The 20,733-nt window shown below is 41.7% G+C and overlaps 1 protein-coding gene across 1 annotated transcript in view; it reads left to right on the plus strand.

The window, feature by feature from the left end:
* Positions 1–458: 458 nt before the first annotated feature.
* LOC106607942 (GDNF family receptor alpha-1) overlaps positions 459–20,733 on the plus strand; it is a 95,707-nt gene continuing 75,432 nt past the window's right edge. Inside the window, exons 1-3 of the mRNA XM_014205442.3 lie at positions 459–1,103; positions 1,757–2,059; positions 3,572–3,655. Coding sequence (XP_014060917.1) covers positions 1,064–1,103; positions 1,757–2,059; positions 3,572–3,655 — 427 coding nt within the window. The 5' untranslated portion in view covers positions 459–1,063. The remainder of the gene's footprint in view (positions 1,104–1,756; positions 2,060–3,571; positions 3,656–20,733) is intronic.

Here is a 20,733-nt window from a genome sequence, read left to right on the forward strand (position 1 = left end):
TTCTTTCCACGCTCCATATGGGTGGCGAACGCGCATCATGCATGCGCATACGGCAGCATTGTTATCTGATTAGATTTTCAATGTGGAAAAGGGAACAAACACAGGCTTTCATCGAATTGGTTAGAAAATGCCCACATCAACCAAGAAATGCAATATTGTAGAGCATATAGCTATTGTCTGTTCGCATGGGGTTGTCTTTCGCAAAAATTAGTATGGCGTTTTGATCGGCGATAGCAGCTTTGGTTATGACTTGGGGATATTCCCAAAACATATTTTTAACGTTTTCATGTTGAACCCATGAACTCTGTGACCCCAAGAATAATGGAATATTGAAGATGGTAGTGGAGAAGTCTAGTCCTAAGAAATTAATCAAGACACTAGGTTATTTTTTTTATTAAATTGAACGCAGAATCAACAATAAAAAGTATTGCAAATAGTGTCATAGCCTATGTTTTAGGATAGAGTGTACAAAAAAAGCCTATAGTTCGTGTAATGTGTGCAATTCACTTATTGCGCACAGACAATAGCCTACGCGCATTTATTTATCCACACATCAACACTGTATGACAACTGCAAAAAGAAAATGTGTCTGAAAAAGTTTAATAACAAAAATGTATCTAATTGTCATCGCCGAAATCCACGTTGAAATGCAGAAGTTCCTCTGCCTTGCTGCTGCTGCTGCCTGGCTGTGGTCACTGCACTATTGAGCACAGCATCATCGCGCGCTCAGACACACGCGGGCATCCTACGAGCTGGAGTTCCCGAGAGCACTCTGGCCCGTTCGTTTAGTCTCCTTATGATATCTTATCGTTGTCTTTTGTTTAGTTTTTACACGGAAAGAAAATCATTCTGTGGTTGATGGTTTCGGTTGCCTGTCGCAAAATTGGAGTACTTTTGGGTTGGAATGTTTTACGCATGAAGTCAGCTGGATGTGTTCCGAATGTCGGACCTCATGCCCCGATGTTTTCAATGGATTTGAATAGAGTGGAATGAAAGCACGAAGTTTTTTGCTAGACGTTCTACCAATTCCATTGTAACAAGGCATCACACGGATAGATACGCAATGATCTTCGTCACTCTTTATGTCGTTCTGCCTCTTTTAGGTAAGTTTTAGTATCAAGGCCTATGACTAATATACACTGCAAATGACTAGTGTAAACATATAGTATATAATCTACATTTGTAAATAAGCAATGACAATCAGTCAGAGGCCAGCTGAGATAAATAAATAGCAAAATTGGTGGTCGTTATGGAGCGAAATGGGCCAACCAAATGCGTGTCATGCCCAAAGACTAGTGAAAAGTCAATTACGAGCTCATGTATCCTAATCGAAGTGAATTGAGTTCTGATTCTGGACTAGACACAACTAAAGACCGTGACAATTCATTATCATAACCTATATAGGCCTACCCTTGTTATAGCCGACGTTGCAAAAGCATGTACGTCATATTTAAAAACTTTACTTATCCTTATCTTATTTATTTTTTGTTGCACAAATTGTTAGGCTATGAAATGCATTGAACGCTAGTATTTGGCTAGTAGTCTATGAGATGTTTGTGTTGTTATTGTCACCTTAATTGTATGGAGTTTCGCAATAAAATACAATCAATATTTTAATATCTAATACTGCTTTCATTTAGTTTAATCTCTGAATATTTATTGTGACTAAATCGCGTATTGTCTACAATATTTAACATATACACAACAGAAACATTATTATTATTATTAGGCCTATAATCATTTATTCTCTCCACAGATGTTTTGTATGCCCAGGAGAATGCTCCTTCTGGTCCCAACCGCCTCGATTGTGTCAAGGCGAGTGAGCAGTGTATGAAGGAGCAAGGATGCAGTACCAAGTATCGGACAATGAGACAGTGCGTTGCTGGAGGGAAGGAGAGAAACTTTAGCATGGTGGCCGGACTGGAGGCGCAGGACGAATGTCGGAGTGCCATAGAAGCAGTCAAGCAGAGCCCCCTGTACAACTGCAGGTGTAAAAGGGGCATGAAGAAAGAGAAGAACTGCCTTCGCATCTATTGGGGAATCTATCAGACTTTGCAGGGTATGCACTATCATTACAGTTGGCTACAACACAGCAAGCACACAATAATTGTCAGAAGTCTATACATTAATATATTTTTTTTAAATCCCAGACATGCTGTATGATTAGGCCTAATGTATTGATGGACCATGTAAACTGCTAAAGTAAAAACCGATTCAGTAAGAAAACACCACATTATTAGGTACGTAAACTTTCCCGCCAGTGCATACTGGGAAAGGTAATATCCTTAAGACATCTCTTGGAATGAATCGAGTGGAAAGGCACTTTGCACTCATTATCTTGGAGTTGATCATACACAACAATTGTACTGCTTAATCCCAGTGGCCAGTGGGGCAGAATGGGATCTCAGTTGTGCAACTGACCACTATACCTAATCAACTGTAGGCTAATGAGTTGTTGGGCAGCATGGACATTGACTGACCCAGATACCCATCCCATGTGTATTTGCATGGCTGTTTTAGGCTGTGTTTACACAGGCAGACCAATTCTGATCTTTTTTCACTAATTGGTCCTTTTACCAATCAGTTCTGAAGAATATCTGATGTGAAAAGAACTGATGTGATTGGTCAAAATATCAATTAGTGGAAAACATATCAGAATTTGGCTGTCTGTGTAAAGGTAGTTGTTAGACAGGCAGCCCAATTCTGATATTTCTTTCACCAACTGGTCTTTTGAGCAATCAGATCAGATCTTTTCACATCAGATCTTTTTCAGAGCTGATCTGATAGGTCAAAAGATCAATTAGTGTCTAAACACAGCCCATGGTAGCTCACAAACATTTAGTGAAAACAATAACCCATGTGCATGCTCTTTAAATTAAATCTTTCTATCTAGCTATACTGAACAAAAATATAAACGCAACATGCAACAATTTCAAAGATTTTACTGAGTTACAATTCATATAAGGAAATCAGTCAATTGAAATACATTCATTAGGCCCTAAGCTATAGATTTCACATAACTGGGAATAGTAGGGATGTGGATCAGAAAACCAGTCAGTATCTGGTGTGACCACCATTTGCCTCATGCAGCGCGACCGATCTCCTTCTCATTGAGTTGATCAGGCTGTTGATTTTGGCCTGTGGAATGTTGTCCCACTCCTCTTCAATGGCTGTGCGAAGTTGCTGGATATTGGCGGGAACTGGAACACTGTCAACAGCTCTGGTGGACATTCCTGCAGTCAGCATGCCAATTAGATGGTCCCTCAAAACTTGAGACATCTGTGGTAATGTGTTGTGTGACAAAACTGCACATTTTAGAATAGCCTTTTATTGTCCCCAGCACAAGGTGCACCTGTGTAATGATCATGCTGTTTAATGGATGGATTATATTGGCAAAGGAGAATTGCTCACTAACAGGGATGTAAACAAATTTGTGCACAAAATTTGAGAGAAAACACTTTACATGTTGTGTTTTTTTTCTCAGTGTATCTGGTTGTCTGCAACATTAACATGACTATTAAGACTGCAAGAGTATGTTAAAAATCACATTGTATTTCATTATTCCTTTCAGGGAACGATTTCCTGGAGGACTCTCCTTACGAGACCATGAATAGCCGGCTGTCTGACATATTCCGACTGGCCCCCATTATTTCAGGTAAAGACATGGATTTATTAAGAGTTTACGATTGTGCCACTTATTGCGAAGTTCATGGATGGACGCCTGGCTTCTTTGTGAAAGTATGCAGATTAAATGCTGGCTGTGCATGTTCTTAGTGGAATTGTGTTTAAACATTTTTACAATCCTCACACTTTCCCTATTTTGCCCCAATGAAATGCATGCCCATTGTAAGTGATCTTGCATGGAGATCTATAGTTCTGAGTGTCCAATGAGAGCTCAACACAGTGTGGTGGTGTGGAGTTGGTAAAATGACAAAAATGCGTCACGTTGGAGCATAGTTTATTGGGCTGTGTTTAAATCGCACATCGTTGTCAACAATTCAATCTGCACATTGGTAGTTTATTTTCGATCACATAGGCGCAATCCATTGATGTTATAGTGGCCTTTCTGACTTTGCCTTGGTCTTTGTTATGAGGAACTCCCATCCAGTGCACGTGAGGTGGCATATTGTGTGGCTAGTGATGGAGAATAAGAGTCTGAGATTAGTTTAATAAGCACATTGAAATGGGACAATTTTGTCATCAATGGTGATAGAGACATAAACAGCAGAAACTTGAAGAGTCCTTGGGCAAATAAGAGATATCCAAATAACGTTTCCAGAACAATGACTCCAATTTCAGAAAAGTGGAAATGGCTCATAAGCCATTATATATGTTAGTTAGAATACAGCCAAACATCAATGCTCCATTTGTCGCTTAGGAGCATAGTTCATATTAAGGCATATAACAGCCCCAGACATTTTCCGCTCTAAGCTACTAGAACCTGAGAGATTTATGAGAAAGCTCTCAGAATGTGAAGGTGCTTCTTATTCCCTTTTGAAAAGCTCTTTATGTTGATTGACGGTTGCACATTTCTTTCTTAGCGACAGGTCTCACAGATCATCCATTCCACCTCATCTTGGGAGATTTATGGGCCAGGCAGGGTGAGAAGGAGACAATAAGGGTGAGAGGGGAGACAGGACGGGTGTCATAGAGGTTTAGGTCAACGCAGTGCCTATCACAACCCCTACTCCCAGGCAGCCCTATAACATGGCTGTCTCAGTAAGGCTTAGAGGACTCATAGATCAGCCTACTGATTCATAGTAAGGAACAAAGGGAGGCATTGTGAGATGTAATGAATCTGTAATAGGCCCCTGCTTGGGACCTGAGCCTAATAATCTCCAGTGACACTCTGGGCATTCTCCTATGCACCCTCCTGATTATAGTGAGGTTTATTCCTGATCTTTCCTACACACCCCCAGGCCCTACAGTCCTTATTCCCTCCTCTACTCTGGGTACTGTAGGCCTCCGAAGGACTAAACCAGACATAACGCTGGAACAATATCAGTGAAACTTATAAGGTACACAGCTGCCTTAAAGCACACTGGGTGTCCTTAATTGTTATTAAGTGAAAATAATAGAATAGTATTAGAACAGCAGCTGAAATGTGTGAGGAGGATGTGGAGAGCACTGAGCGTGATTGCATGAACATACACACTTGTGCATACATACACACACACATGTTTGTGCACAGCACACAGTTCTAAGTTAATTTAATTATTTTCAAATATTTTCTCCAGGCAGATAGAATGCTTTTAGCCGTACGATGAGTCAGGGTGAGTCACTTTGAAGTATGAGTAAGTCAGTCTCTTAATGTGGTGGAAGTTGCCACATGAGAAACTTCAGTAGAGTGTACATCCCAGGAACAGAACATATCATCTCATTTTGATTTGATCTATATTTTCCATTTAAATCACATTGAGAATACTATGAGTGCAAAAAAAGTTACAAAATCTTGAAACACAAATTAATGAAATCTGCAGATTGCAAATGTATCACATCAGTGACCACAACATGCTTCTTTGCTGGAGCTGAGTTGTGTATTTTTCTACTTCTTCTTTTAATACAAGCGGTGCATCTTGTTTCTTTCCCACTCCATTTCCTCATAGAAACCCTAAGTCTCTTTCAGTGGGAACTACCTGTATTGATGTCTGTTTCACTCTATTAAATGGCTCATTGAATGCTTCTGGGCTTCCGCTGTCTGCAGAGCTCATTGCTTCTCATTATCAAGAAGTGCCATGCTGTTGCCTGAGCGCCAGGCTAGTGTACTGGTGAAACATACTAAGTTTGGAGTAGTTCCTGTGTCAATGGTCACAAAAGCCACAACTGCTGTCATAAGACAGACATGGTGAGTCATCTCATTCAAGGGATGTGCCCTTCTTTAAATATGTTTGAAAGTAAATGGTTTACTCACACAGTCACACATCGTTCAATTACATGCAGAGTTCACCATAGTGCACTTGCTCATGGATGAAGTACCAGATCATTGAATTCATTTTGTGCATTCCTTTGTGTGCGTTTGCATGTGTGTGCGTGTAAGCTAGAACGCCTTTGGAGAAATAGAGAAAGAGAATTCAATAAAATTGTTCCTTTTCCGCCCACCAGTTTGCCATCTTGTGACGCACTGATGCATAGAGAAGGCCGTGAGAGCCCATTTCTCCTAGATTCAAGTGGACTTGCATTACTCCCAGACCATTTGCCCCTGCTGAAGAGGCAAGCAGTGGAGGAAATGGATGAATACACAGCACAGTTTCAAATTACCGTAGTCATGAACACTCACTGGTCTGGAGCCTCTCATACTGACCAATGTAAATATTCCCTCCCCCCCTCGATTTTTAGAACTAGAATAAGAAAATGCTTGTTTGCTGTATGCGTGGAATAACATTGGAGGTTGACTCTTCAAAGTCTAAACCAAAAAGAGTTGTTGATGTACTATACCTTTAAACTGAGGAAATGGGTAAAAATTACAAAATGGTCTGGCTTATCGCCACAGAGATATAGCTATGGTACAATCACTCTGTAGATAAAGCCCCTTTTAAATGTCAGCCAATTGTCATTTACTGTTCAGTGCGCCAATAAGAAAAATGAAACCCGTGGAAAAAATGTGACACAAAATGTAAAACAGAGTCTTCTGTGCAGCATGGACTGGCTGGACTGAAATTGCCTATATGATGAGGTAGAGGTGAAAAAGGGATAAGGACATCAAAAAATCTGGGAAGTACTACTATGAATAAAGATGAGTTTCTATATCACTCCATTATTTTCTAAGACCTGTAGATGACCTTTCCCCGTTACGTTTTTGTGGTTTAAGCTGATGACAGATCATGATGATGATTATGAGGTCAGCACATAAACATGCAAAAGTGGCATTTAAAGCATTTAAAGGATTCTCTCTGAAGTCTTTGAGCTGTGTATGTGTGAAAACCCATGTAGTCCCACCCTTGCAGACGGACCACACAGCACCTTAAATCCCTATACTGACACGATGCTGAGAGCTTGTCAACACAGCTCACTGCTGTTGGAATGCCACTCTTATAATGAACTCAGAGTCCAGCGGTGTATGAGGACAGACTGCCACTTGGGTTCTTATAGAGTGAGAGGAGGGAGAGGAATGGGAGAGAACAGTATTTGTGTTGTTTGGACTCAAGAGTACCTCTGCACTTTATGATGTGTTGGGAGAAGTATTATGACAGCTCCAACCCTAGATTCCACCAACCAACCAAAACCACTCTCAATGTTATTGCTTTGGTGTTTGACTCTCTGTACTTTCCCCAACTGAAAATGTTTGTGTGAGAGAAAGAGAAAGAGAATATAAAAAGGAGGTGTCTTTGATGGTAGCATTTCCATATCAATATTCCCTGTGCCACCTGACAAACAAATGTCATTAAAATGGCTACTTTGATAAAGCAGCTCCATTTCCCCCGTCTGGCTGTTTGTGTCAGGATGTGTCAATCACAGGCCAAGCCTGGGCCTTTGATGTCGGGGTACAGCTGTACTCTATCTGTCAGAGTTGTGGCCTCAGCCTCCTCAGTGAGCACTGACTGAGATAGGAGTTCTATGTTAACGTTCCCTTGCTCCCTCCTTCCTACTTTACAAGGGTTTTTTGTTCCGCTAAAGACTCCCAAATCCACCTAGAGTGTGATGTCGTAGGGAGACTTCTCATCTGAAAGCTAATCAATAGCCAGACATGTTAAAATAGAAACCTGAGGCTGTGAGTACAAAAAACTATTGATTTGTTTTTTCGCCCGAGCTCTTCTGTTGGACTGGATCAAAGGATAATCCCTATGTTGCTGGAGCTCAGGTATACGGTTCCACCAATGCACATCGGTCTGGAGAAGTCGGGAAGCTCCACAGGGTTGTCTTGACTCCTCCACTCTCATTGGCCGTCTTAGAAGATGTAGGGCAGGGGTTCCCAAAAATGTTTGCACCGTGACCCCACCAATGTAAGAATGTGATGTAATCAAAAGCCAATGTTGACTTGTTTAATTGGGGCTATGACAGTTTATTACAAATCAGTCTGACAGCATTTTTGGACAATATTTTAATCTTAAAGAAGTGTGTGTTAAAGTGACTGAAATGTATCAGGAAGGTATTGGGAAGTTCAAAAGATACTCAGGCAATAATTTTGTATGACCTTCTGTGTAGAAAAGAACATCATCATTGATAATGTTCCTTTCCCCCCAGTCTGATTAAGTGCCTGGTCTTGCCCACTCTGTTCTAATGAGTCCTTGTGGGCATTGTAGAGGGAAACACAAGACATGGATGTGATCCTCAGAATCTTATCTTTCAGTAGATGAAACTGTTAAAAAGCCACATTTGTAGGAAGAAAACAGAAACCACTCAGTTTTTTACAACCGCATCTAGTGGCTACCGGAAGTTATGGACTTAACGATTCGGTTCTATGAACCAAGCACAAGTTTCTCTTGCGACCCCATTTCCAAATCAGGCAAATCCTATTTTGGGGATTGCTGCTGTAGGGATTGATTATAATATTAGATCTCAATGAAGGTTTTTAATAGTCCTTCAAATACTACATAACATCCTGGATGTCTGTTGTTGTCTGTCTGTTTGACTTTCATCCAAAAGTCCATAGCTGTCCCTCCAATTCACACGGAGGATTTAGCCACAGGTTGAGGGGCTTTAGCTGCTTAACACACAGACACCGTTCCAGACATTACTCTCACAGCTGCAGCTTAATGGCAGAATAATGCTAACAGCAGCATCAGGTTGCAGCCTTGTCCCTGCCGCTAGCTCTATGCAGCCAAAAAATAATTTAGTTAAAGGTGACCAGAATGGAGTCCTCCTGGGAGGTTTCTGATTGGATATAAAGTGGGAGAGTGATTCATCACAGTTAATCAACGCTCCTGACAGCTCGAATCAGCAGGGGCGCCACATGTGCCAGCTACATCTATTGCTTTTCTGCCCAGATGCATGCCAATTATCCATACCGCAAACAGTGAGGTGTCAGTATAAAGTCAGATAGATGTCGTGAGTAACCATGTTTGATGAAATATTCACTGGCTTCATACAAAAAAAGGTCTATTGTAGTTGTTTGGTACAATATTTTTTTTTCATTGGTTAGGATTCAATTGATTATTATGCAAAGGCGTACATACTGTATCATAGGATACCTTTCTTGGATGGGCAAGACCTTTAAGTACATACAGTACATGACTAAAAGTATGTGGACACCTGCTCGTCGAATATCTCATTCCAAAATCACGTGCATTAATATGGAGTTGGTCCCCCTTTGCTGCTATATCAGCCTCCACTCTTCTGGGAAGGCTTTCCACTAGATGTTGGAACATTTCTGCACGGACTTGCTTCCATTCAGCCACAAGAACATTAGTGTGGTCAGGCACCGATGTTGGGCGATTAGGCCTGGCTCGCAGTCAGCGTTCCAATTCATCCCAATTTCGTTCGATGGGGTTGAGGTCAGTCAAGTTCTTCCACACGGATCTCGACAAACCATTTCTGTATGGACCTCGCTTTGTGCACGGGGGCATTGTCATGCTGAAACAGGAAAGGGCCTTACCCAAACTGTTGCCACAAGGTTGGAAGCACAGAATAGTCTACAATGTCATTACATGCTATAGCGTTAAGATTTCCCTTCACTGGAACTAAGGGGCCTAGCCTGAACTATGAAAAACATCCCCAGACCATTATTCCTCCTCCACCAAACTTTACAGTTGGCACTATGCATTCTGCAGGTAGCATTCTCCTGTCATCCACCAAACCCAGATCCATTCGTCGGACTGCCAGATTGGGAAGCGTGATTCATCACTACAGAGAACGCGTTTCCACTGCTCCAGTCCAATGGTGGCAAGCTTTACACCACTCCAGCCAGCACTTGGCATTGCACATGATCTTAAGCTTGTGTGCGGCTGGAAACCACTTCATGAAGCTTTCAGCGAACAGTTCTTGTGCTGACATTGCTTCCAGAGGCAGTTTGGAACTCGGTAGTGAGTGTTGCAACCGAGGACAGACGATATCATCGCGCTACACTCTTCAACACTCGGCGGTCTCGTTCTGTGAGTTTGTGTGGCTTACCACTTGGCAGCTGAGCCGTTGTTGCTTCTAGACGTTTCCACTTCACAATAACAGCAATTACAGTTTACCGGGGAAGCTCTAGCAGGGCAGAAATTTGACAAACTGACTTATTGGAAAGGTGGCATCCTATGACAGTGCCACATTGAAAGTCACTGAACTATTCAGTAAGGCCATTCTACTGCCAATGTTTTTCTATGAAGATGTCATGGCTGTGTGCTCGCTTTTATACACCTGTGTGGCTGAAATAGCTAAATCCACTAATTTGAAGGGGTGTCCAATACTTTTGTATATATAGTGTACATGTAGATGTTTAACCCTTTTTAAGGCTGCAGCTGTTTGTTTGTTTTTTTCCGAGAGGGAGGTACTGGTTTGTCTGTGTGTCTGTGACTCTTCTAATCATGATTTAATGTTTTGTTTTTAGTGGTAGATCAGCTTTAATTTTGGAGAAAGATTGTGAGTTCTATCAATTTAATTGTTTACATCAATTCTAAACCCCTTATTTTTTATTTATACTCCTGATTGGAGTAAAGTAACGGACAACAATACTTTGACTGCTACTTAGAACTATTTTCGCTCACATGTACGGTACAGGTAGTTAAATAATTATACATGTAGTCCTAATTTACTCTTTCTGCAAGTGCTGGATTTTTATCCACATTAACCCAACTTTCCCAGTATAATGCAATTTTGCAATTTCCTTTTGCAATACATCCCTCCATTTTAATGTGATGTCTTACGAGGATCTTGAACCTCCCTATTTGTAATATTTCGACCGATATTGCCCTAAAAAGAATTACATTACCCATGAGTATAATGATATTTCCCATTGACTGATTGTGTTTTTTCCGATCCCCTAACAATACAGTTATTGCTGGTAATATTAGTAGTCTTTTGACTGTACAGGGCGTTTGTGCTGCAGCACTTGTCTCGAGAGAACCCCCCCACTTTTAATAACAATTTTAGTCAAGAAACTTTCCTGGAAAACGTCCATGAAAATATACATCTCTCCAGTATCCAGCTGTTTTTGGCTTTGTGCCATTCTTGATCTCAAGGATGTTAAATGAGGGCATTGATACATAGATTAGAATTTTTCACGTTCTAATTTCCAAATCAAATGTTATTTGTTACAACAGGTGTAGACATTACCATGGAATGCTTACTTACAAGCCCTTAACGAGCAATGCAGTTCAAGAAATATAATTAATACAATTTTTACTAAATAAATAAAGTAAAAAAATCGAATCAATCAAAAAGTAACACAATAAATGTACATGACAATAACGAGGGCGTGGTGTTGTCGTGCCCTCTTCACAACTGTCTTGGTGTGTTTGGACCATGATAGTTTGTTGTGTGGACACCGAGGAACTTGAAACTCTCGACCCGCTCCACTTAAGTCCCGTTGATGTTAATGGGGGCCTGTTCAGCCCTCCTTTTACTATAGTCCACGATCAGCTCCTTTGTCTTGCTCACATTGAGCGAGAGGTTGTTTTCCTGGCACCATACTGCCAGGTCTCTGACCTCCTCCTTATAGGCTGTCTCATTTTCTATCACGTTTAAGGTATGACCCAGATGCAGACAGTGTCAAAGAAACAAAAGTTTATTCCTTAAACAGGGGCAGGCAAACGACAGGTCAAAGGCAGGCAGGGGTCAATAACCCAGAGAGGGTGCAAAGGGTTCAGAACGGCAGGCAGTCTCAGAGTCAGGGCAGGCAGGGGTCAATAATCCAGTAAGGTAGGGTAAGGTACAGGATGGCAGTCAGGCTCAGGGTCAGGGCAGGCAGAATGGTCAAAACCGGGAAGGACTAGGAAAAAGGAGCAAGAAACAGGCAAGAGCAGGGGAACAAACGCTGGTAGGTTTCACAAACAAAACAAACAGAGAACACAGGTATAAATACATAGGGGATAATGGGAAAGATGGGCGACACCTGGAGGGGCGTGGAGACAAGCACAAAGACAGGTGAAACAGATCAGGGTGTGACATCTTCAGATCTTCCATTTGGGTTTAGTTAGTGTAAATCCATCAATTGAATCAAGACAATCGTGAGCTGGCATTTGTAGGCTAAATACTGTGGATGTTATCCATACATGTCTTACTTTTGTTGAAAGTATAAATTACAGTAAACATCCCCTTGACCTCCTGAGTCCCATACTACAAATCAGGTTCGAGGAGTTAGCGAGGTAACTTTGGTCAACTCTGAGTTCAACTTGGGATAACCAGTCACACAAATGTGGCTCACCTTTTAGCCAGGTACATTTCTATGGCAATGAATCCCTCAGTACTAACCTGCTCTGGGTCAGGCTAACTCAGGGGTAACTCCACTTGTCCTGAATGAAGTGTCTGAGCCGTGAGTTGAGGACCAATGAAATCATATTCCCTCCCTCTTGCAAAGATCCCTTACATCACTGATTAAATATTCTATTACTTGCTTTTTTGTGTTAAAAATAGTCACCTTAAAATAACTACAGTGCCTTCAGAAAGTATTCATACCCCTTGACTTATTCCATATTTGGGTCTGTTACAGCCTGAATCTAAATTGGATTAAATATTTTGCTCACCCATCTACACACAAAAGCCTATAACGAAAAAATTAAAACATGTTTTTACATTTTTGCTAACTTATTAAAAATTAAATACAGAAATATTTTACATAAGTATTCCTGAGTCAATAGATTACGTTTGGCAGCGATTACAGCTGTGAGTCTTTAGAGGGTAAGTCTCTAAGAGGTTTGCACACCTGGATTGTACAATATTTGCACATTATTCTTAAAATAATTATTCAAGCTCTGTCAAGTTGGTGGTTGATCATTTCTAGACAGCCATTTTCAAGTCTTGCCATAGATTTTCAAGCCGATTTAAGTCAAAGCTGTAACTGCTACTCAGGAACATTCTATGTCGTCTTGGTATGCAAATCCAGTGTATATTTGGCCTTGTGTTTTAGGTTATTGTCATGCTGAAAGGTGAATTGGTCTCCCAGTGTCTGATGGAAAGCAAACTGAACCAGGTTTTCCTCTAGGATTTTGCCTTTGCTTAGCTCTACATTTCTTTTTATCCCCCAAAAACTTCCTAGTCCTTGCCGATGACAAGCATACCCATAACATGATGCAGCCACCACTATGCTTGAAGGTATGGAGAGTGGTACTCAGTAATGTCTTGTGTTGGATTTGCCCCAAACATAACACCTTCTATTCAGGAAATAAAGTGCATTTTTTTGGCACATTCTTTGCAGTATTACCTTAGTGCCTTATTGCAAACAAGATGTTTTGGAGTATTTTTATTCTGTACAGGACTCCTTCTTTTCCCTCTGTCATTTAGGTTAGTATTGTGGAGTAACTACAATGTTGTTGACCTATCCTCAATTTTCTCCTATCACAGCCATTAAACTCTGTAACTGTTTCAAAGTCACCATTGGCCTCATGGTGAAATCCCTGAGCGGTTTCCTTCCTCTCTGGGTTAGGAAGGACGCCTGTATCTTTGTAGTGATTGGGTGTACTGATACACCATCCAAAGTGTAATTAATAACTTCACCATGCTCAAAGGGATATTCAATGTCTGCCTTTTTTTGTTGTTGCCCTTTTTCTCCCAATTTCGTGGTATCCAATTGGTAGTTACAGTCTTGTCTCATCGCTGCAATTCCCGTATGGACTCGGGAGAGGCAAAGGTCGAGAGCAGTGCGTCCTCCGAAACACAACCCAGCCTAGCCGCACTGCTTCTTGACACAATGCCCGCCACACCAATGTGTCGGAGGAAACACCATACACCTGGCAACTGTGTCAGCGTGCATTGCACCCGGCCCGCCACAGGAGTCACTAGTGCGTGATGGGAGAAGAACATCCCTGCGGGCCAAACCCTCCCCTAACCCGGACGACGCTGGGCCAATTGAGCGCAGCCCCATGGGTCTCCCAGTCATGGCCGGCTGCGACAGAGCCTGGACTCGAACCAGGATCTCTAGTAGCACAGCTAGCACTGCGATGCAGTGCCTTAGACCACTTTTTTTTACCAATAGGTGCCTCTTTGCGAGACATTGCAAAACCTCCCTGGTCTTTTTGGTTGAAACTTTTTTTTTTTTTTTACAATATATTTATTCACATTTTTTTTACAATCAGCAAAATATGACACAGATAATGCCCCGATATTCCTTCCACCTACACAAAACACCAAGCTACATGGGAGCACATCGTGCAAAACCCATCCCTCCCCTCTACCGTTATTAGCCTAAATGATTAACCGCACCACATGACCTTCACATTCAATGCTAGAAAATGAATTATTCAACGCAAAAACAAATAATAATAATAGTAAAACATTAATGAAGAAAGTAATAAAGAGGCAGCTAAGGTGATGACTCTAGAAACTGCTGAAAGTCACTCCAGACATCAGTAAATTCAAAGGGTTAATACGTAAATTGTATGTTATGTTTTCAAATGGAATATAGGAAGTTAGTTCTTTTAGCCACATCTACTTGCTTGGCAGAGTGTCACTCTTCCATATAATAGCTATGCATTTATTGGCTGCAATGATTGCCAATTTAATTAATCTGGTTTTGCTACCAATATTAACTGGTAGAACAGAGTCATCTCCAAGAAGAATAAGGGAAGGTACTAGTGGTACCATCATATTAGTGACCTGTGATAAGATCTGAATAATGTCTTTCCAATAATTTCTTAGTTCAGGGCAGGACAAAAGCATATGCATAAGTGTGCCCACCCCCATTTTACACCTTGGGCAACATTTTGAATATTTAGAATTGATCTTATGCAGTCTCTCTAGTGTAAAGTAGACCTCTTGTAAAATATTGAATTGCATCAACTTCTGCCTTCTGTTATTAAATGAAAGAAGCTGAGCATCTAAAAAGAGATTTCCCCATTTCTCATCCTCAAAAATGAGACCAAGGTCATTATGCCATTTCAAGCAAGTCTTCAGAGCTTCATCGTTCCCCAACAGAGCTTGAAGACTAGAGTACATGTAAGAAATGAAACCTTTTACCCCTTTCCTCTCCAGCCACAGTTTATCAGTTATAGGTTTACTCATGAGCTGAATCCTACCTCCCTGCTGGGTGGCAATATAGTGCATAACCTGTAGGTACTTGAAGAAATGAGTTTGAGGTAACTGAAAATGAGATGCCAGTTGTTGAACGGATAGTAGTTCACTTTCTCTATACAGATTACCAAATGTTTTAATTCCTTTGTTGAACCAAGAAAATACAATACCATCTCTAGGGCTTTGGGTAAGATTGGGTTACGATAGAATTATGTTTGTTGATGTATAAACTCAGAAAAAAAAGAAACCGCCCTTTTTCAGGATCCTGTCTTTCAAAGATAATTCGTAAAAATCCAAATAATTTCACATATCTTCATTGTAAAGGGTTTGAACACTGTTTCCCATGCTTGTTCAATGAACCATAAACATTTAATGAACATGCACCTGTGTAACTGTCGTTAAGACACTAACAGCTTACAGACGGTAGGCAATTAAGGTCACAGTTATGAAAACTTAGGACACTAAATAGGCCTTTCTACTGACTCTGAAAAACACTAAAAGAAAGATTCCCAGGGTCCCTGCTCATCTGCGTGAACGTGCCTTAGGCATGCTGCAAGGAGGCATGAGGACTGCAGATGTGGCCAGGGCAATAAATTGCAATGTCCGTACTGTGAGACGCCTAAGACATCGCTACAGAGAGACAGGACGGACAGCTGATCGTCCTCACAGTGGCAGACCACGTGTAACAACACCTACACAGGATTGGTACATCCGAACATCAAACCTGATGGACAGGTACAGGATGGCAACAACAACTGCCCGAGTTACACCAGGAACGCACAATCCCTCTGTCAGTGCTCAGACTGTCCGCAATAGGCTGAGAGAGGCTGGACTGAGGGCTTGTAGGCCTGTTGTAAGGCAGGTCCTTACCAGACATCACCGGCAACAACGTCGCCTATGGGCACGAACCCACCGTCGCTGGACCAGACAGGACTGGCAAAAAGTGCTCTACACTGACGAGTCACGATTTTGTCTCACCAGGGGTGATGGTTGGATTCGCGTTTATCGTCGAAGGAATGAGCGTTACACCGAGGCCTGTACTCTGGAGCGGGATCGATTTGGAGGTGGAGGGTCCGTCATGGTCTGGGGCGGTGTGTCACAGCATCATCGGACTGAGCTTGTTGTCATTGCAGTCAATCTCTAAGCTGTGCGTTACAGGGAAGATATCCTCCTCCCTCATGTGGTACCCTTCCTGCAGGCTCATCCTGACATGACCGTCCAGCATGACAATGCCACCAGCCATAGTGCTCATTCTGTGCGTGATTTCCTGCAAGACAGGAATGTCAGGGCCAGCGAAGAGCCCGCATCACAATCCCATTGAGCACGTCTGGGACCTGTTGGATCGGAGGGTGAGGGCTAGGGCCATTCTCCCCAGAAATGTTCGGGAACTTGCAGGTGCCTTGGTGGAAGAGTGGTGTAACATCTCACAGCAAGAACTGGCAAATCTGGTGCAGTCCATGAGGAGGAGATGCACTGCAGTACTTAATGCAGCTGGTGGCCACACCAGATACTGACTTTTACTTTTGATTTTGACCCCCCCCCCCCCCCCCCCTTTGTTCAGGGACATTTCTGTAAGTCACATGTCTGTGGAACTTGTTCAGTTTATGGCTCAGTTGTTCAATGTTGTTATGTTCATGCAAATATTTACACATGTTAAGTTTGCTGAAAATTAACACAGTTGACAGTGAGAGGACGTTTCTTATTTTGCTGAGTTTAGGTCTATGCCATTCTGTTTGGTTACCGACTTCAATCCATATATTTAAATTGTTTTTTATGAAAGGGTTGTTTATGAGACCTAGCAAAGCTTTAGGTGGGCTAATATAAGGTATAGGTGCCAATATAGCAAGGGTCAGTCCTCTATCTGTCTCCAAGAGGGTGAACTTGTTGTATTTTGCCATATCCACTCAGCCTTTAACTGAGATGCCCAGTAAACTGGAAGTCAGGCAGAGTAAGTCCTCAGAGTATGGTATGGATAAAGTTGTGAGTTTCACTCTGGGGGGTTTCCATTTCCACAGAAATTAAGAAACTTTCCTATGAAGTTGATTGAAAAAAACTTTGGGAATAGGAAACTGCAAGGTTTGATATATTCATCTTTGCACAATTGACCCAACCAGTAAGAGAAATTGCTCAATTCTGCCATCTATCCAATTCTTCCACAACCTTTTTGAGAAGTGGAGTATAGTTCAGTTGATATGTCTTAATAATTTCAGAAGATATTTGCAATCCAAGATATGTCATTTTCTGAGGTCTCCAAGAAAACAGCTTGTCTAAGATTGGGTTCTGCATAGTTGCCCTGTTAAAAGGCATAATTATACTCTTCGATAGGTTTATTTTATATCCTGAAAATGTCCCATATTCTTTCAGTATGTCAACTAATGATCGGAGTGAAATTTCTGATTTACTGAGGTAAAGCAAAATGTCATCAGCATATAGCGAGACCAGATGTTCACGCCCACCTATACGAACACCATGGATGGATGGATGAGATCTAAAAGCTTCTGCCAGTGGCTCTATAGCCAAAGGAAAAAGGAGAGGACTAGCGGGACAACCCTGTCTTGTGCCACATGATAGAGAGAACTGTGAGGAACATTTCCATTAGTCAGGATCTGAGCTACTGGACATTTGTACAGTAATCTAATCAGAAATACATACTTAGGGTCCAATATTCATCCCCTGTAAAACTTCAAACAGGTAGCTCCATTCAATGCGGTCAAAAGCATTTTCCACATCTAATGAAGCCGCCACTACAGGTTCTTGGTCATTTTCTACATACAGTGAGGGAAAAAAGTATTTGATCCCCTGCTGATTTTGTACATTTACCACTGACAAAGAAATGATCAGTCTATAATTTTAATGGTAGGTTTATTTGAACAGTGAGAGACAGAATAACAACCAAAAAAATCCAGAAAAACGCATGTCAGAAATGTTATAAAATGATTAGCATTTTAATGAGGGAAATAAGTATTTGACCCTCTGCAAAACATGACTTAGTACTTGGTGGCAAAACCCTTGTTGGCAATCACAGAGGTCAGACGTTTCGTGTAGTTGGCGAACAAGTTTGCACACATCTCAGGAGAGATTTTGTCCCACTCCTCTTTGCAGATCTTCTCCAAGTCATTAAGGTTTCGAGGTTTCTGGCTAGGCCACTCCAGGACCTTAATGTGCTTCTTCTTGAGCCACTCCTTTGTTGCCTTGGCCGTGTGTTTTGGGTCATTGTCATGCTGGAATACCCATCCACGACCCATTTCAATGCCTTGGCTGAGGGAAGGAGGTTCTCACCCAAGATTTGACGGTACATGGCCCCGTCCATCGTCCCTTTGATGCGGTGAAGTTGCCCTGTCCCCTTAGCAGAAAAACACCCCCAAAGCATGTTTCCACCTCCATGTTTGACGGTGGAGATGGTGTTCTTGGGGTCATAGGCAGCATTCCTCCTCCTCCAAACACGGCGAGTTGAGTTGATGCCAAAGAGCTCCATTTTGGTCTCATCTGACCACAACACTTTCACCCAGTTGTCCTCTGAATCATTCAGATGTTCATTGGCAAACTTCAGAAGGGCATGTATATGTGCTTTCTTGAGCAGGGGGAGCTTGCGGGCGCTGCAGGATTTCAGTCCTTCACGGCGTAGTGTGTTACCAATTGTTTTCTTGGTGACTATGGTCCCAGCTGCCTTGAGATCATTGACAAGATCCTCCCGTGTAGTTCTGGGCTGATTCCTCACCATTCTCATGATCATTGCAACTCCACGAGGTGAGATCTTGCATGGAGCCCCAGGCCGAGGGAGATTGACAGTTCTTTTTTTTTCCATTTGCGAATAATCGCACCAACTGTTGTCACTTTCTCACCATGCTGCTTGGCGATGGTCGTGTAGCCCATTCCAGCCTTATGTAGGTCTACAATCTTGTCCCTGACATCCTTGGGGAGCTCTTTGGTCTTGGCCATGGTGGAGAGTTTGGAATCTGATTGATTGCTTCTGTGGACAGGTGTCTTTTATACAGGTAACAAACTGAGATTAGAAGCACTCCCTTTATTAAGAGTGTGCTCCTAATCTCAGCTCGTTACCTGTATAAAAGACACTTGGGAGCCAGAAATCTTTCTGATTGAGAGGGGGTCAAATACTTATTTCCCTCATTAAAGTGCAAATCAATTTATAACATTTTTGCCATGGGTTTTTCTGGATTTATTTGTTGTTATTCTGTCTCTCACTGTTCAAATAAACCTACCATTCAAATTATAGACTGATCATTTCTTTGTCAGTGGGCAAACGTACAAAATCAGCAGGGGATCAAATACTTTTTTCCCTCACTGTAAATATTAAATAATCTTCTGATATTATCAGCAGATGAGCGGTTCTTTCAAAGCCTGTTTGGTCCATATCAACCAGGTCAGGAAGAACCTTTTCTAGTCTAAGAGCTATGAGTTTTGCAAGAATCTTATATGAAGTGTTTAATAAAGATATTGGTCTATACGACCCACAAAGCAGAGGATCTTTCCCAGGTTTTAACAAAACTGTGATCAGTGCCTGTTCAATTGTGTCTGTGAGCAATGTACCTGCTATGCTAGCATCGCTCGAATTAGGTTCATTCTACATTATACGTATATGGCATTAGAAGTGCATTGACTGTTCCTTGTTACATGAAAATATTGTTAGTTGAGTAACAAAATACACTTTGAATCAAAGCGACAAAACATTGTCAACAATTATGACCGGACTATTTAGCCCCACTTCAGCATGTCTCAACAACAACAACAACAAAAACAGAGGATGCATTCATAGTCACCAACAGAGCCTACCCGTACACCCATATGTTAGCCAATCGGCATTCCCCAATGCGCCCTGAAACCTGTGCCACGCGGCGACAAAAGCAGTGACCACAAACGAACCTAAGCAGCACTGGAAAAAAGACATCAAGCTATGATGAATAAATGAAAACCTTTACCAGACGATAACTATCATCCCTCAAATAGCAAATAGGGACAAGTAGTTAAACAATCACCATCCTCCTGAGTTCATCCTCCCCTCAAAAATATTATATATACACATATACACAACTGTAAAGCAATCAGTTATCTGGCAATTAGGCGGCCAGCCAGTGAGTAGCTTATCCATGCTACGGTATCACTAATGCTAGCATACATCTCTAACAATAAACAAGCCAGCAAACATAATAGTAGCTAAAATTCCCTGAAGTAATATAAACAACATACTTGAAACCCAGTCAAAAGCCACATAACTATTTAACCAAAACCTGACTGGACCTCTATGCTCAAATAAAACTATACAGCAACAATGTAACTACCTGGCATAGTGTGGCTGTAGCTATAGTTACACCCTTGTAAACTTAGCAAGCTAGCTAAATAGCACAGCCAATGTTAGGTATGATCCAACTTTACCGCACCAGTCATTATCGCGTTAGCCAGTCAATCATATGAGTAATTTTATTGTTTCCTCATGTTCTAGCAGTTCACTATCCACTGTATCCAAGTTCAAAAGACAGTTCCTCATGATGTAGTAGACGTGAACAAGTCAGGTAGTTTTTTCCTCATGTATGTTTCAGCCGTCTTCACAGAGTCAAATGTGTGCTCACCATTCTTGGTTTCGATCCACAAAGTCGCGGGGTAGTGCATGCCGTATGCCAAGCCAGCCTGACA

The sequence above is a fragment of the Salmo salar genome, chromosome 01 (genome assembly GCF_965601325.2).
Source record: "Salmo salar chromosome 01, fSalSal1, whole genome shotgun sequence".
NCBI classification, from domain to species: domain Eukaryota; kingdom Metazoa; phylum Chordata; class Actinopteri; order Salmoniformes; family Salmonidae; genus Salmo; species Salmo salar.